Consider the following 19,049-nt stretch of genomic DNA (forward strand, 5'->3'; position numbering starts at 1 on the left):
CCACATTTTTGTGGGAGACCAGAGACACCATTTTCATTACACCATACGTAATGCCTGTACAACAAAAGTTTTTACTTCCTTAGACTGTTTTGGGGAGTGAACCTTTGGATCATGGCGACTACATCATCTGTGTTCCCACCAGGGATAGCTCCTGTGTCCATGGTAAAATTTACTCAGCCTGGTAGGTACTTCTTGGACTTTCCATAAGTAGGCTTATTGGATTGAGTCACTATTGGGCTACATACAGTAATGAAGATCTTGCTCATTGATGGCCAGATTATAGATCTTTTGAATTGGAAAATCTTCCATATGTGAAAAAATTTTTAGAGAGCTTTCAGTCCTCACAGCTGCCTTATTGGTATTTATGTCCTCACAGTTGCCTTACTGGTATTTATGGGAAGATCAGATTGAAAACCCAAAGAAGTAGAATGGCTACCCTTAGGGAATCCCTTAATAAAATGAAAGAACAAAAGTCAGAATAAAAATTAAAAGCCAAATATCATATAAATTCCCCCTTTCCTCTCTCCTGAACTCCCCTATATCCCCACCTTCCTAATCCTGACCCTCAGGAAGATCTGGATCTCTAGTTTCCTGTATCTTACTTCAAAGATCAGATCAGATCAGATCAGTCGCTCAGTCGCTTTGCGACCCCATGAATCACAGCACGCCAGGCCTCCCTGTCCATCACCAACTCCCGGAGTTCACTCAGACTCACGTCCATCGAGTCAGTGATGCCATCCAGCCATCTCATCCTCTGTCGTCCCCCTTCTCCTCCAGCCCCAATCCCTCCCAGCATCAGAGTCTTTTCCAATGAGTCAACTCTTCGCATGAGGTGGCCAAAGTCCTGGAGTTTCAGCTTTAGCATCATTCCTTCCAAAGAAATCCCAGGGCTGATCTCCTTCAGAATGGACTGGTGGATCTCCTTGCAGTCCAAGGGACTCTCAAGAGTCTTCTCCAACACCACAGTTCAAAAGCATCAATTCTTTGGCGCCAGCCTTCTTCACAGTCCAACTCTCACATCCATACATGACCACAGGAAAAACCATAGCCTTGACTAGACTGATTTTTGTTGCCAAAGTAATGTCTCTGCTTTTGAATATGCTATCTAGGTTGGTCATAACTTTCCTTCCAAGGAGTAAGCGTCTTTTAATTTCATGGCTGCAGTCACCATCAGTATAGGTTTCTCAAGGGGCAGGTCAGGTGGTCTGGTATTCCCATCTCTTTCAGAGAGATGTTTTTCCAAACATTAACTCTGCTAATCTTCCTATGAGTTACCTTATTTCCCTTTGAAGTCCCAGACCCCTGCCTCCTTAGACTTAGTCTGTAGTATATACACCTCATCTTGCCTTACTGTCTTTTGAATTCTTCATGCTATTTGATTTTCTCCTGTTAACCTGGCTTATGTCATTTTAATTGCCAGCCAAAAGAACTAAGAGGAAAAAGGGGAAATTCTTTCCCCCACAGTTGGTGGAGTCAGGGGAGTACTTCACTAGCTGGCAGAATCTGGCTGAGAAACTGCTTCCTCCTGAAGACTGGTATGGAGAAAGAGATCTTGGGGCATCTGGCAAGCGCTGGCAAAGGTAAAATCTCTTACCATGTCAGTCTCCCAGATTTTCAGTGTGCAGGTCTGATGGAATGAAAGTGGTGAGGATCTTATTTTCTCTCTAAATTTAGATTAGCAGTTGAAAATATTTGTAGAGCTAGTTCCTTGGATTCAGCAACTCTTTGGAAATTTGATAGCACACTTTGTTGGTTGATATTTTCCTCTAAGAGATAGTCACTTTCTTCCTTTATCTCTGTCTATTGTGTCATTTGTCATAAGAAGGAAATTACGAGGGTAGGATGCAGGCAGAGGTTCTACAAGCCTATTGTCTGGACTGGCCCTGAAGTCTGGTGAGTTTGTTGATCTCACCAGACTGGCATCTGTTTAGACAAACTTTGCTGTGGATTAATATATACGTGAAGTAAAAGCTATGCTAAGGGATATCTTGGAAGCCAGAGCTATACACTGGTGGTCACAAAATTGAACATTTGACAGCCATTAGGGTATTCACCTGAGTATTGATTGGAAAAGACCCTGATGCTGAAAAAGATTGAAGGCAAAGGAGAAGAAGGTGGCAGAGGATGAGATGGTTAGATAGCATCACTGACTCAGTGGACATGAGTTTGAGCAAACTCTGGGAAATAGTGAAGGATGGGAAAGCCTGGTGTGCTGCAGTCCATGGGGACACAAGAGTCAGACTTGATTTATTGACTGAACAGCAACAACAACAAAGAAGGCACCGCCTCAAGAAGGCACCCATAGAAGATAAGTTGGTCAAGGTATGGGTTAGATGGTTTACCCACCAAGTTCGAGAAAATGACCATGTCGTGAGATACTCTGTAAAACACCACACACTCCCCTACCCTGCTACTCATTAGTGTAGCTCCAAAAATCCCAGTGCTTAGCTAGATCTGTTAATGTGCATAGAAAAAAAAAAAAACAGATGAGGTTTTTCTTTCTGTCTTGCTGTATGTCCCAAAGAGCTTGGTGTGAGAAAACCAAGAGAAAACCTCTCTGGTCTTTTCCATCTGGTAGGTGAATTTACTGAGGTGCATTGGGTGGCCAGTTGAGGAGCTTGGGGTTTTGGGACATGAAATAACAAGCAGCAATCTTTGCCAGCTATCCCATTCCTCAGGGCAGTGTGTCATAGGGGGACCTAGTCCATAAAGGCCTCTGTTGTGTCAGCCTTTGTTGCTTGTTAGTGTTGGAATTGTCCATTCCAGTAGAATCTTCCTGGTGCCATAAATTAGTGGGTTTGTGACTAGAGGTGCTCCACATTTTGTGGGAGACCAGAGACACCATTTTCATTACACCATACGTAATGCCTGTACAACAAAAGTTTTACTTCCTTAGACTGTTTTGGGAGTGAACCTTTGGATCATGGCGACTACATCATCTGTGTTCCCACCAGGATAGCTCCTGTGTCCATGGTAAAATTTACTCAGCCTGGTAGGTACTTCTTGGACTTTCCATAAGTAGGCTTATTGGATTGAGTCACTATTGGGCTACATACAGTAATGAAGATCTTGCTCATTGATGGCCAGATTATAGATCTTTTGAATTGGAAAATCTTCCATATGTGAAAAAATTTTTAGAGAGCTTTCAGTCCTCACAGCTGCCTTATTGGTATTTATGTCCTCACAGTTGCCTTACTGGTATTTATGGGAAGATCAGATTGAAAACCCAAAGAAGTAGAATGGCTACCCTTAGGGAATCCCTTAATAAAATGAAAGAACAAAAGTCAGAATAAAAATTAAAAGCCAAATATCATATAAATTCCCCCTTTCCTCTCTCCTGAACTCCCCTATATCCCCACCTTCCTAATCCTGACCCTCAGGAAGATCTGGATCTCTAGTTTCCTGTATCTTACTTCAAAGATCAGATCAGATCAGATCAGTCGCTCAGTCGCTTTGCGACCCCATGAATCACAGCACGCCAGGCCTCCCTGTCCATCACCAACTCCCGGAGTTCACTCAGACTCACGTCCATCGAGTCAGTGATGCCATCCAGCCATCTCATCCTCTGTCGTCCCCTTCTCCTCCAGCCCCCAATCCCTCCCAGCATCAGAGTCTTTTCCAATGAGTCAACTCTTCGCATGAGGTGGCCAAAGTCCTGGAGTTTCAGCTTTAGCATCATTCCTTCCAAAGAAATCCCAGGGCTGATCTCCTTCAGAATGGACTGGTGGATCTCCTTGCAGTCCAAGGGACTCTCAAGAGTCTTCTCCAACACCACAGTTCAAAAGCATCAATTCTTTGGCGCTCAGCCTTCTTCACAGTCCAACTCTCACATCCATACATGACCACAGGAAAAACCATAGCCTTGACTAGACTGATTTTTGTTGCCAAAGTAATGTCTCTGCTTTTGAATATGCTATCTAGGTTGGTCATAACTTTCCTTCCAAGGAGTAAGCGTCTTTTAATTTCATGGCTGCAGTCACCATCAGTAGTGACTTTGGAGCCCAGAAAAATAAAGTCTGACACCGTTTCCACTGTTTCCCCATCTATTTCCCATGAAGTGATGGGACCAGATGCCATGATCTTCATTTTCTGAATGTTGAGCTTTAAGCCAACTTTTTCACTCTCCACTTTCACCTTCATCAAGAGGCTTTTTAGTTCCTCTTCACTTTCTGCCATAAGGGTGGTGTCATCTGCACATCTGAGGTTATTGATATTTCTCCCGGCAATCTTGATTCCAGCTTGTGTTTCTTCCAGTCCAGCGTTTCTCATGATGTACTCTGCATAGAAGTTAAATAAACAGGGTGACAATATACAGCCTTGACTAACTCCTTTTCCCATTTGGAACCAGTCTGTTGTTCCATGTCCAGTTCTAACTGTTGCTTCCTGACCTGCATACAGATTTCTCAAGAGGCAGATCAGGTGGTCTGGTATTCCCATCTCTTTCAGAATTGTCCACAGTTTATTGTGATCCACACAGTCAAAGGCTTTGGCTTAGTCAATAAAGCAGAAATAGATGTTTTTCTGGAACTCTCTTGCTTTTTCCATGATCCAGCGGATGTTGGCAATTTGATCTCTGGTTCCTCTGCCTTTTCTAAAACCAGCTTGAACATCAGGAAGTTCATGGTTCACATATTGCTGAAGCCTGGCTTGGAGAATTTTGAGCATTACTTTACTAGCATGTGAGATGAGTGCAAGTGTGCGGTAGTTTGAGCATTCTTTGGCATTGCCTTTCTTTGGGATTGGAATGAAAACTGACCTTTTCCAGTCCTGTGGCCACTGCTGAGTTTTCCAAATTTGCTGGCATATTGAGTGCAGCACTCTCACAGCATCATCTTTCAGGATTTGGAATAGCTCCACTGGAATTCCATCACCTCCACTAGCTTTGTTCATAGTGATGCTTTCTAAGGCCCACTTGACTTCACATTCCATGATGTCTGGCTCTAGGTCAGTGATCACACTATCGTGACTATCTGGGTGGTGAAGATCTTTTTTGTACAGTTCTTCTGTCTATTCTTGCCATCTCTTCTTAATATCTTCTGCTTCTGTTAGGTCCATACCATTTCTGTCCTTTATCGAGCCCATCTTTACATGAAATGTTCCTTTGCTATCTCTGATTTTCTTGAAGAGATCCCTAGTCTTTCCCATTCTTTTGTTTTCCCCTATTTCTTTGCATTGATCGCTGAAGAAGGCTTTCTTATCTCTTCTTGCTATTCTTTGGAACTTTGCATTCAGATGTTTATATCTTTCCTTTTTTCCTTTGCTTTTCACTTCTCTTCTTTTCACAGGTATTTGTAAGGCCTCCCCAGACAGCCATTTTGCTTTTTTGCATTTCTTTTCTATGGGAATGGTCTTGATCCCTGTCTTCTTACTTCAAAACTTCAGGCATTTCCCTTAGATCCTAAGACTGTGGCTTCTCCAGAAAACATCCAGCTGCCTATTTTAGCTTCGTTTTTTTTTTTTTTTAAGAAGACTTTAGAGAGGGCACTCAGGTGTGACCTCCAAGATAAGGGTATACAGGTCACATGTGTAAGTGCTAATAGCCAGGAAGTCACTTTTGTAGATACAACCAGGAAGGCAGGAAGACTCATTTTATGTCCCTTATGACTCTTCCTACTTCCCAGGGTTCTATAAAGCAGGCTCTGTCAACTCCAGAAATTCATGTACAGTGTCCCTTCCTGATGTATCCAGAGCCCTGCCACAGAGAATTCACATCCCTTGAACAGAAACTGATCTTTTACATTGTAAAATGATCTTATCTCCAGAGAGATTCAGAAAGGTTAGTGGCTATTCTTAAACTCGCTCACAAAGACTTTGACTCAACCTCAATTGGTGGTGGTGGAGGGGAAACCCACGGCCTAAAACTTTAAAATTATATTTTATTCAGGAACCTGACTGAAGACTATAGCCTGGGATGGCGGCCTCTCAGATAGCTCTGAGGTACTGTTGCATAGAGGTAGTGGAGGTGCCAGGATGTGTAGAAGTTTTGCTGGGGGAAAAAAGATTATTGCTAATTACAAATAACAGACATCTCAAGTCGATGATTTTAGTGCTTTTCTGTGTATGGGAAGATTATTGAAATTACTGAAATTATTCCTCTGATATGCACCTTGGCTATCTAGGACCAGTATCCTGGTTTTTCTCCCGTCCTGAATCCTCTCTGGTGCACCATGGGGACGGCTGTTTCGTGGTTCATGGCTTCATGGTTGCAACATTGTTTGTTTACTGAAATGACAGGTGACATTCTTTGTCTACACTGCCTCCTTTTAGTCATAAATTCAACCAATGTTTGGGAGGTAGTTCAAGACTAATTTTGTCCCACAGTGCCAGGAAGGCTCATTTCTAGATCAGTGGAAGATTGTCTTGATAGGTGACTCAGTGTGTTAATTTTTGAATTAGACCCTGTGGATAATCTAAAATTCTCTGAATTGCCTCTTTTACTGACTAGTGGCTTGTAATCCAGGAAATGTTTTCCTTTGTTGCTTCATCCCATATCAAGAGTTGTACTATTACCATTATTCTATGTAGAGTCATATATATGATCAACTGCCTCAAAATAGTTAGCCATAATTAATTTTGTCAGAGGCTTGATTATTCATTGGTAATGCAAGAGACAATAATCTTATGACATAGGATATAAGTAATACAGCTGCTGCTGCTACTGCTGCTAAGTCGCTTCAGTCGTGTCCGACTCTGTGTGACCCCATAAACAGCAGCCCACCAGGCTCCCCTGTCCCTGAGATTCTCCAGGCAAGAACACTGGAGTGGGTTGCCATTTCCTTCTCCAAGTAATACAGCTAGTAACATTAATAAAGTTCAAAAGTAGAGATTTAAACCATGAGCCTCCAGAATCAAACCAGCTCCCTAAGAGATCACCAAGACTAAGAAGTGGATCTCTTAAGGCTGCTGCTGCTGCTAAGTCACTTCAGTCGTGTCCGACTCTGTGTGACCCCATAGACGGCAGCCCACTAGGTTTCCCCGTCCCTGGGATTCTCCAGGCAAGAACACTGGAGTGGGTTGCCATTTCCTTCTCCAAGTAATACAGCTAGTAACATTAATAAAGTTCAAAAGTAGAGATTTAAGCCATGAGCCTCCAGAATCAAACCGGCTCCCTAAGAGGTCACCAAGACTAGGAAGTGGATCTCTTAAGGCAGGAATCTGATTTTTCATGGAAGTCATTAGATGCCTTATATTGGAGGATTTGCGTGGTGTGCAGTAGAGTATTCAACGTGAATTTCGTACGTCTCCTACATATGAACTGTCAAGGTGTGAATTTGGAAAGATGTGCACGTGTGTTCCCATGTGCGATCCTGTGTGCTAGTTCATGTGTCTGGTGTACACTGCCTGTGTGTGCATCCTCTACAAGTGCTTGTGCTTTCTGGTACTTTACTGTGTAGAGTACAGTAGTACAGTATCTTTATGTCAAGCCCAGGATGTCTGAAAATAAGCATAAAAGCAGTGGTGATGTAGCTGGTCCTGCTAAGAAGCACCAGGTGATAATGATGGAAATAATTGAAAAAAAAAAGTGAAAACAATTGAGAGTAGACTAAAGTGAAAAGATGTACTGTACTACTGTATTTTTCAAGGTACTTTAACATTAAAAATGTTCTATTCTTTGTTTATTTTTTATGTGAAAAGTATTATAAACTATAGTACTATTTAGCTGATTGTGTCAGTTGTATACTTAGGTTAACTTTGTTGGACTTAATGAACAAATTGGACTTAGGAGTGTGCTCTCAGAATGGAACTCATTCATATGTTAGGGGACTTACCATATAATACAGGTGCCTCCTTGAGATGCTGTAAGAATATTGAGGGCAAAGTGATTTTGTAGCCATTTTCCTCCTCGTCATAGAGATCTCAGAATTCACTTAGTTAATAGTCTGGTTACTACCATTTAAGGCCTTTTGGGTGAATTCTGTTAAGGCTTTGCTGTGGGCAATTACATCTTCCAGGCCTATTGAATGCACAAAAATGTCTCCTAAATGATCACACCAGTCAAATACAGATCTCTTTATCTATTGAGTTTATATTAATGGGAAATTTTTTGAGGTCATGTCTGAATTGGCATGCAGGTGGCCTTGAGCCCAAAGGAATCCTAAAATATATCTTTCTATCCACCCTGGCAGAAGCCAGGGCCATACATTAGTGCCACAAAGCCATTAAGTTCAGTGGGTGCAACCTGGTATATTTCTGGTTGCCTGACCCAATCTGTTCCATGCCAATTGCTATCTTTAAGGGAAATGATGTATTGGAATTTTTCATAAGGTACTTAGCATAATTTTCTAGTCTTATTAGGCTATCTTTAAAATGATTTAATAGTTCCCAACATAGGGAGGCCTTTAAACTTAAATGACCATAGTCTGGTGTTAGCTATATAAATCCATCCCATAATTGAGGGAGGTCCCTTCCTAATAAAGGGCTTCCTAGGTACGTCAGAGGTAAAGAATCCACCTGCCAATGCAGGAGATCCAGGAGATGTGGATACAATCCCTGGGTTGGGAAGATCCACTGGAAGAAGAAATGGCAACCCATTCCAGTATTCTTGCCTGAAAAAAATCCCATGGACAGAGGAGACCGGTGGGTTATAGTCCATGGGGTTCCAATGAGTCAGACTCGACTGACTCATTGTTACAATCCTCCTAATAATTGGAAGGTTATGTTTTCTGTTTGCTTGTTCTCATTCAGCTTGAGTAACTTTAAAGAAAAACTCATATTTATGACCAGAATCAGAATAAATGTGTTTGATTGGCCAAGTGAGGGGGGTCCCATCTAGTATGAGCAGTAGAGGTCTGGATAGTGCTTTAATTTCTTTCTTTTAAAGTAATTTTTCTAAGGGCTGTCCAATCAGAGCCTTGGGAAGAAGAAACCCACAAATGTAAACCAGAGATAATGGATGTAAGTAACTGACCACAAAGCCAACGATTGGATTGATTTCTGAAATCATGCTCATGAACAGAAAAACATTTGAGTCGTGTGCAAGAGTCCAAGAATCAAGAAAATGTTATAATCATACAGGTAGGATTCGGCATCTTGGGCTAGCTGTCTGCTTCTGATATCGTCTTCTCATCCTGGTGTGGGTGTTTCTTTTCTGTTACAGCATTGTTTTTAGGTAAGTTTGAGGTCAGCTGTTGTCTCTACAGACCAATCTGGTGCAGCGGCCCTTTTTATGTGGGAAATATGAATCCAGGAATCAGTTCCTTTCAGTTTTTCTTTGTGTGAGCTAGTTAAAAGAACTAAGCTCCCTTCCATTTAGGTTAGAGAGAGTCCTTTAAAAAATGCCTTTTCTAGTATACCTGGTTTCTTAGTTATAGGTCATGGACAACTGATCTTCATTTAAAGATAAGTTACTATGACAAGCTTCAGACACAAGCTTAGAATGTCCCGTTAATAATTCAATTAAACACTTTCAGTAATGTAACATATCCCCCTTTAATAATATAGTTTCATATAATTCTTCTTTCAGTCTCATTGGTCTTCCTGTGATAATCTAGAAGGGAGACAAATGATGTTTGCCAAAAGAGGTGGAAATAAGCATCTGTCATTTTAACTAATTAAGTTTTAAAAAAATTTTTGTTTATTTTTGGTTGACTGGGTGTTCATTACTTGTTCTTTCTACTAAACCAGAGGCCTGGGGGTGATAAGCATTATAGAAATGCTATATAATTGACCAAATCTTACAAATGTTTTAAACAGTATGTCCAGTAAAATGAATTTCTTTATCACTGTGTAGTTCTGAGGGAATTCCCCAAATGGGAATAAATTTCTAAATCAGTTTTCCCATTGATTGCCTTGTGGCCCTTATGCATGGGAATGCCTCAACCCAGTGTGAAAACATACAGATCATAACAGGAATGTATTGATAACCTTGAAAGGGAGACGTTTGTATGAAATCAATCTACCAAATTTCAAAGGGACCTGCAGATATTGGAAAATCTCCTTGAGGACTGTGTAATGGCTTCTTCGGGTTATATTTTGGACAAGTGGTACATCTTAATAGACCTCCTGAGCTACTATAAAAGAAAGCTTCGAGAAATATTGTTTATCCCATAATACCATCTTATCTGGGTTCCAGTGAGTTTCTAATGAATGATTGTAAAATAGTATATTAAGCTCCAAGTATTTGAGAAGTGCTGACTGCTTATTGAAAATAAGATTTGATCTAATTGGTTATGTCTGGGAATAATGACGGAGAAAGCAATGGCAATTCACTCCAGTACTCTTGCCTTGAAAATCCCATGGACAGAGGAGCCTGGTAGGCTGCAGTCCATGGGGTCGCTAAGAGTCGGGCACGACTGAGCGACTTCACTTTCACTTTTCACTTTCACTTTTCACTTTCATGCATTGGAGAAGGCAATGGCAACCCACTCCAGTGTTCTTGCCTGGAGAATCCCAGGGACATGGGAGCCTGGTGGGCTGCCGTCTATGGAGTTGCACAGAGTCGGACACGACTGAAGTGACTTAGCAGCAGCAGCAGAAGGATAGGCGGGGCTTCCCAGGTGGCGCTAGTGGTAAAGAACCTGCCTGCCAGTGCAAGAGGCAAAAGAGACACAGCTGCAATCCAATGGGTCACAAAGGGTCGGACACAAGTGAGGTGTCTTAACAGCAGCAAAAGCAGCAGCAGGATAGGCTTCCTGTATGGGCCTGTCCACAGCTCTTTGTTGAAGTTGAGTCTTCCTCCCTTCTGTGCTCAAGTGTTTTTTTCTTTTTCTGGCACCATTCCCTGACTTCTTTAACAGTATGTCAGTGTAAGTTTACTGGGAGGCTGAAAGGAAAGGCAATGGTTATTTGGTGGTGGTTGTTATTTTGTAAAGCTGCTGTCTTGGCACCATGATCGGCAAAAGTTTCTTTTTGCTTCTGCAGTCTCAGCCTTTTGGACCTGATACCTTAATGATAGCAGGTGTACTCATAGCAGAATTGCATATAGTAATTCTACTACTTGTCTTATGCTTTTGATAGGCTGTCCTGAAAATGCTAAAATCCTCTTTACTTCCAAAGGATACCAAAATCATGTGCCACCCCAAAGGCACAGCATGTATACGTTAGCAGATTTTCCTTTTGACTGCTGGCAGGCTTTTGTTAGTGCTGTATATTTAGTCTGTTGGGCAGAAGATATATTAGGCAAGGAAACGTTTTCAAGGATAGACACTGGAGTAACAGTGGCAGAGTCAACCTGGTACTTCCATTAGATTCTTGCAGATTTGAACCATCAGGGGATAATACAAAATCAGAATTATCCATAGGGATTTCTTGAAGATAAATTTGAGGAGATAAAAAATTCAAGGAGAGAGTGATTCATGATTATCTCTTCTGTGGTCTTACCCAGTACAGCTGTTGCTGTGACTGCCCAGAGATAAGGGGGGTGGCCCTTAGTCATCAAATCTGGCCGTTGGCTGTGATGTGACTCAGACAATAAAGAATCTGCCTGCAAGGCAGGAGACCAGGGTTCAATCCCTAGATTGGGAAGATCCCCTGGAGGAGGGAATGGCTACCCACTCCAGTATTCTTGCCTGGAGAATTCCATGGACAGAGGAGCCTGGTGGGCTATAGTCCATGGGGTCTCAAAAAGTCAGACACGACTGAGCAACTAATACAACCATTGTGTTGCTGGGTTAATACTCCTGTGTAGGGACACCTTTGTTTTCATGTACAAAGAGAAAAAAGAGTAAATCATAATTTGGATGTCCCAAGGCCAGGGCTTTTGCCAGGATTTTTTTTTTTTTTAAAGGCCTCCATGGCTTCAGAATGTTCTGTTTCCCAGAAAAAACATTGAGGTTGGTCTTTTTAAAGCAAATTACGTGATGGTGGAGCCACTAAAGAAAAATTTGGAATTCAGTTCCTTCAGTAAACTGCAAGGTCTAAGAATTTCCTTAAGTGCCTTTTTGTCTTTGGAACAAGGAATGCCAGAATGACTTTTACTCTAACTAGATCAATTAAAGGGATTCCCAGTATTTTTATTCCCAATAAAAAAATCCACCTGCCAATACAGGAAACACAAGAAACGTGGGTTTGGGTTCGATCCCTGGGTTGGGAAGATCCCCTAGAGGAGGAAATGGCAACCTGCTCCAGTGTTCTTGCTTGAAAAATTCCATGGACAGAGGAGCCTGGTGGTCTACAGTCCATGGGGCCACAAAGAGTAGGATGAGACTGAGCACATGCACACAGAGATCAATTTAAAGTCCTTCTTAAATATCATATGACCTAAATATTTCACATTATCTTTATAAAACTTTAATTTCTCTTTGGACACTTTATGTCCCTTTGATAGCTTCTGAAGTAACTCCAAAATAGTCTTGTTGACTGTTTATCAAAGAATTTGAATACAACAGCAAATCATCTACATATTATATCAAAATTGACTTATGAGGGAAAACCAGATGGTCTAAGTTCTTTTTTATATCTGAGAAAAGTAAATGGGGTTTTCAGTATAACCCTGTGGCATTACAATCCATGTATGTTGCTGCTCATTCCAAGTGAAGGCAAAGAGATATTGGTCATCAGGCTATACAAGAATATTATAAAAAACACTGCAGAGATATTTCCCTGAAAAGAAGTCACTGCTTTTAGGACTATTGGGACAGCAAGGAATGGGGCTTTGGCACTACAGAATGATAAGCAACAGTTATAGCTTTGATAGAGCTCAAATCTTGAATGAATCTCCAACCCTTGCTGTTAGGTTTTTTAGCTGGCAAAATGGGGCTTGTTATAAGGACTAATGCCAAGGCACAGTAAGCCCTTTCTTATTATAAGCTGTTATCAAGGGTTTTATCCCTTTATGGTTTCCTGCCTCAGAGGGTATTGACGAATGTTGGGTGGGGTTTATTTTGGCCCATAGTAATTTTAATGGGTGATGCAGACTGTACTTTTCCTGTATCTGTTGGATCAAGTACCCATAATTCTTCGGGTACTACCTAACAGTTTTTCTGGTTCTATGTCACTCTCCTCATGGATCACAAACATTATTTGATAAAGGCAATTTGATCTTTCAAATTTAAAAGTGTTTCCCCCTTCAGAGTTAAGTATGGGCTTCTTAACTTTCTAATAAATCATCACCTGTCAGGTGAATAGGGATACATTTTACTAGGAAAAAGGAGTGTTTTCCTTTAAGTTCTCTTAAGTAAAAATTTGAAGATAATGATTTAGAATGCACATTAAAAACCCTATCATTTGCTTTGAAATATTACTGCAAGAGAGGGAACCTTTGATTTTGGTAAACTTTGAAGCTGAAAAGATGGCCCCTGTGTCTGTTCAGTTCAGTTCAGTTGCTCAGTCGTGTCCAACTCTGCGACCCTATGGACTGCAGCACGCCTGGCTTCCCTGTCTATCACCAGCTCCTGGAGTTTACTCAGACTCACACCCATTGAGTCAGTGATGCCATCCAACCATCTCATCCTCTGTCATCCCCTTCTCTTCCTGCCTTCAATCTTTCCCAGCATCAGGGTCTTTTCAAATGAGTCAGCTCTTCGCATCAGGTGGCCAAAGTATTGGAGTTTCAGCTTCAGGATCAGTCCTTCCAGTGAATATTCAGGACTGATTTCCTTTAAGATGGACTGGTTTGATTTCTTTGCAGTCCAAGGGACTCTCGGGAGTCTTCTCCAATACCACAGTTCAAAAGCATCAATTCTTTGGTTCTCAGCTTTCTTTATAGTCCAACTCTCACATCCATACATGACTACCGGAAAAACCATAGATTTGACTAGATGGACCTTTGTTGGCACAATAATATCTCTGCTTTTTAATATACTGTCTAGGTTGGTCATAGCTTTTCTTCCAAGGAGCAAGCCTCTTTTAATTTCATAGCTGCAGTCAGGTGGCTCAGGTGGTAATGAATCTGCCTGCAGTATAAGAGACCTGGGTTCAATCCCTGGGTTGGGAAGATCCCCCAGAGAAGGCAGTGGCTACCCACTCCAGCATTCTTGCCTGGAGAATTCCATGGACAGAGGAGCCTGGCAGGCTACAGTTCATAGGGTTGCAAAGAGTAGGACATGACTGAGCAACTAACACTAAGAATCTAAACCTTTTGTAATTCCTCAATTCCTGCAAACACAGCATGGTTTCTAATAAAGTTAGCTCTGTTTAAGCTTTTTCTCAATCCCATTGCACCCTGACTCATAGTTTCTTTTTGCGTAACTGTGTAAAGCAAGATAATTCACTTGAACTTGTGGGCTGGGATATTGTGAATCTCCCTCAATATTTCCTTAGATCCTTAAAGTAGACTTAATTCTGTAGCATTTACCCAAGACTCCACGCTTATTTAGTATGTTGATGACCTTTTGCTTTGTGATCAAACTAAGCAGGAGGCTCTTACAGATTGCTTCATCCTCCTAAAAGAACTAGCTGAATGAGGCCAGAAGGCCTCCAGATATAAACTTTAGTGAGTCCAAATGACTGTTACCCACTTAAGACATAACTTATGTCAAGGCATTTGGAAGCTCACCCCCAAATGTCTTAAGTCAACTTTGTCCATACTTCTCCCTCAAATGAAGAGGCAATTACATAAAGTTTTAGGGGCAGCTGGCTGTTGCAACCAGTAGAGTCCAAATTTTGTAGCCCTGCTAAAAGTCTGAATGCCCTTCTTCCAGATATTATCCCAGAACTTATTTTCTGGCCTTCAGAGGCATTTACGTCCTCTGAAGCCTTAAAATCAGCTTCATGTACACTCCTGGCTCTTTGTTTACCTAGCTTTGACAAACATTTTAATCTATAATGTCATGAAAGTAATGGGATTGTTTCAGACATTCTAGTCTTTTGTCTCTCAGACATGGTCTACCATTTCTCATGTCGTTAGACACTGTGGGATCAGGAATGCCCCCAGGCTTATATGTGGTGTGTGCAGCAACTGCCTTGACTGACATAGCTTCTGTAGCACACATGCACATGCTAGTCTTATGTTAGGCTCGCCATTCATCTCTTTGTTCCTGGTGCTCTATCTTGCTGTTCAGTCGCTAATTTGTGTCCAACTCTTTGCAAGCCCATGCACTGCAGCACGCCAGGTTTTCCTGTCCTTCACTGTCTCCTTGAGTTTGCTCAGACTCATGTCCATCAAGTCAGTGATGCTATCCAACCATCTCATCCTCTGTTGTCTCTTTCTCCTTTTGCCTTCAATCTTTCCCAGCTCTTTGAGTCAGCTCTTTGCATCAGGTGGTCAAAGTATTGGAGCTTCAGCATCAGTCCTTCCACTGAATATTCATAGTTGATTTCTTTTAGGATTGACTGGTTTAATCTCTTTGCAGTCTAAGGGACTCTCAAGAATCTTCACCAACACCACAGTTCGAAACCATCAGTTCTTCAGTGTTCAGCCTCCTTCATGGTCCAGCTCTCACATCTGTACATGGCTGCTAGAAAAGAACAGCTTTAACTATATGGACCTTTGTCAGCAAAGTGATGTCTCTGCTTTTTAATGTGTTTGTCTGTATTACAAATCCATAGGACATAGCACTTTATACAGTGACAAACCACTTATGAGCAGGCTTTTTTACCTAAACCTCCCAATCATCTTAAATTGTTACTGAGTCCAAGCTTGGTCTGCTTGCCACACAACAGAACAATAATTGGGAGATGAGGTGTCGAGATAAAAAATAACAACTTTATTTGAAAAGCCAGGCATCTGAGAAGATGACAAACTAGTGTCCTAAAGTACCATCTTATCAGAGTCAGGATACTAGTTGCTCTTATAGAACAGAGGGGAAGGAGGTGAGGAAGTAAAGTAAAAAGTCTGTAAGTCTTGCAAAATATCTCCTGCTTGGTCACCTTAGGGGAGCAAAGGTTAATGTAAAAGAAACATATCCAACATGGAGTCAGATTCTATTCTCCCTTGTTACAAAATCATTGTAACATTTTGAATCTAGCTTCTTTATTACCCCTCTGGATGATATAGTCTGTAGGGGGAGGATAGTTAAGGAACTGAAAGACCATTGGTTTTGCCCTGGCATGCACAAAATTTCTGACCAAATTATTTCTCAGTGCGCTACTTGTAAATCTTAACCAAATTTGTAGGAGAACTCTCCATCACCCCACATTTTCCTTTGTGGTACTCCAGATGGATTTAATAGATTTGCCCCCAGCTTTACGCTGTACTCACTGTTTGGTTGTCATTTACATGTTTAGAGGATGGACTGAACACCATCTGATTACATTAGTTGTTGCCACAATAGTGGTAAAGAAATTAATAACTGAGGTTATCCCTTGTTTTGGCATTCCTTTATGGATTGAATCAGACCAAAGGACTCAGCAGAAATAAGCCATTTCCTTTTGAAAGTTTGATGTACTCATTAAAATTTCATACCAGATAACATCTTTAATCATCAGGGCAGTGGAGTATAAAAATCTAACAGTAACCACCCCTGGAGCCCACCCCACCCATCCGCCCCGCCTCCAACTCGCTGGCGGGCGCTCTCGGGGGCGGGGAGGAGGGGGGGCAGTCCCGGTCCTGGCCTTCCGCGCGGGTGGGCTCGGAGCAGGCCGCGCTGGGCAGCAACCCCACTCTCACCCCGGAGGCCCCCTGCCCTTTCTCCCCCTTTCCCCCCCGGCCCATGGTGCGAGGCTGGGAGCCGCCGCCCGGGCTGGACTGCAGGCGGCCGCCAGAGGAAATGCCTCCTTCTCCTGTGCCACCTCCGGAACAAGTTGGTCTTGGGATAGTGCCCCTGACTCTTAGCGAGCCCACCCAGATGAAAGGATTGAAGGTAGAGCCTGAGGAGTCACTGAGTCACCAGAAAGCAAAGGAGCCCTTGATGGTACCTGGCAGTGGGGCATTTCCCCACCAATCACAATTTTGGCAGGATCATCAATGCAGTGGCCTCTCCAAGGAGCAGGCAGGCAGGTGTCCCTACCAGTCACACAGCCTAGCTACTGCTTCCTGGAACCACGCCACAGCTGTCCACCAGCCCCGTGCTCGGGATAAGCCTCAATCCATCTCATTACTTGCCAGTAGTTGTAAGAAGGAGTCAGCATCTAATGTGACTCCTCCTTCCTCTACCTCTTCCTCTTTCCAGGGACTGGCTAATGGAGCTCCTGCCACCTCTAAGCCCCTTCAGCCACTGGGCTGTGCCCCACAACCATTGTCACCCAATGAACAGGCACTACCCCCACAGCTGGAGCCAGCCTGGCCCCAGGGGCTAAGGCATAACTCAGCATCAGGTAGGGTTGGCCCTGCAGAGTATCTTTCCCCAGACATGCAACGCCAGCGAAAGACCAAGGGCAAAACCAAAGAGCAGTTGGCTATCCTCAAATCGTTTTTTCTACAGTGCCAATGGGCACGGCGAGAGGATTACCATAAATTAGAGCAGATCACTGGTTTACCTCGGCCTGAGATTATTCAGTGATTTGGTGACACACGCTATGCCTTGAAGCATGGGCAACTAAAGTGGTTTCGGGACAATGCAGTACCTGGTGCCTCTAGTTTCCAGGATCCAGCAGTTCCCACACCACCACCTTCAACCCGCTCCTTGAATGAATGGGCTGAGACACCGCCTCTGCCAAATCCCCCACCCCCACCGGATATACGACCCTTGGAGTGGTACTGGGCAACCCACCAACAGCTCCGGGAAAGTGATATCCCTCAACTGAGTCAGGCATCAAGGCTTAGCACCCAGCAGGTACTGGATTGGTTTGACTCTCGATTACCTGAGCCAGCTGAAGTGGTGGTCTGTCTAGATGAAGAGGAGGAAGAGGAGGAGGAGGAACTGCCAGAAGATGGTGAAGAGGAGGAGGAGGAGGACGACGACGATGATGACGATGATGTGATCATCCAGGACTGAGTGGGAGGCTGGGGGAGGGGAGGTCTGTTACTAAAAGACAAACCAACTGAGTAACTGTTTAAACAAAGAAACCACATTTTTTTTTTTAACTTACCTTGTGGCAAAAAACTGAAAAACTTTGTGTTCTTGAGGATGGGGGACAGGGATATAGTAAGGGTAGACCAGGGAGGACGACCATGGAGTACAGAACGAGGTGGGGATCGGATGGGCAGAAATCTAGGCCTCCAGGCTCAGTGAGGGGCTTGCTATGGGTCTGGGAAAAGGCTCTTGCTCTTTTCATATCCCTGTTCTTTCCCCTTACTGTTCTACAGAGAGGCTAGGCTTTGGCCCACAGCCATGGAGTTCTGTAAAGGAGGAGTAAAGTTTCTAATACGACTCCAGTCCCAGCATTTTCCCGGCATATAAGGCTGCCTTGCACCCCATTTCTCTCTGAGCACAAGTTCATGCATAATGCAAAAAAAAAAAAAAAAAAATCTAACAGTAAGAAGGATTTTAGGGAAGGTTTGTCAAGAAACTCTATTTAAGTAGCTAGACTTTGCCTTAGACTCCTAATATTTATGGAGAAGGTACTTAAGATTTCTGTTAGTCTTTTGCTACACCTTTTCCTGAAATTTGCATTTTAAAAAGATAGCAGAGATAAGAGTTCCTGGAGAAGATCAGGTAGAATATTTGCATCTCAAAAGTATAGGAGGAGAAAGGCAAGTCCCTTCTAGGATGACTGCTGCCTACCCTCTCTCCTCCCTTTCCCTCAATACTTATAGGTCTCTTACAATCAAATAGGAGAGGTTTTTGGAGTGTTAAAATTGGTGGGTTTGAATTATTTTTGGAGCTACACCTCTGATCCTGTAAAGACTAGATTTATAAAATAAGGGCAGTTGTTTTTATTTTTTCAAAGAATCGGATGACCACCTCAGTGATATCAAAGAGCTGACATACCATATACCTATGTTGAAATGTTTTACTTTCTCTCACCTAGCTTAAGGAAGAAGCTCCCCTTCTGTTATTCAAGTCCAAGCTCACTCAGCTCATGGGACAATGGGCCAGTAAATCCTCGAGACAAGGCGTTGGGGCAAAGAAGAGACTTTGTTCATAAAGCCGGCTGACTGAGAAGATGGCTGGCTAGTGCCTCAAAATAAACATCTTGTTGGGGCCTGGATGCCAGGTTTTTTTATGGATCAGAGATGGGGGGAGGTAAGGAAGCAAAGTAAAAAGACCATTCAATTATTGTAAATATCTCTTAGAATGGCAAGCCTCAGTCATGGGGATGTGTTAATTTACTTACATCTCTTCACAGGT

The 19,049-nt window shown here is 42.6% G+C and overlaps 1 protein-coding gene across 1 annotated transcript; it reads left to right on the plus strand.

The window, feature by feature from the left end:
* The first annotated feature begins 16,445 nt into the window (after positions 1-16,445).
* On the plus strand, positions 16,446-18,190 carry LOC138991194 (homeobox and leucine zipper protein Homez-like). Its single transcript, XM_070384474.1, is given in 1 exon segment — positions 16,446-18,190. A coding segment is annotated over 1 exon segment (1,224 nt). The 5' UTR covers positions 16,446-16,529; the 3' UTR covers positions 17,754-18,190.
* Positions 18,191-19,049: the final 859 nt, after the last annotated feature.

The sequence above is a fragment of the Bos mutus genome, chromosome 16 (assembly GCF_027580195.1).
Source record: "Bos mutus isolate GX-2022 chromosome 16, NWIPB_WYAK_1.1, whole genome shotgun sequence".
Taxonomy (NCBI): domain Eukaryota; kingdom Metazoa; phylum Chordata; class Mammalia; order Artiodactyla; family Bovidae; genus Bos; species Bos mutus.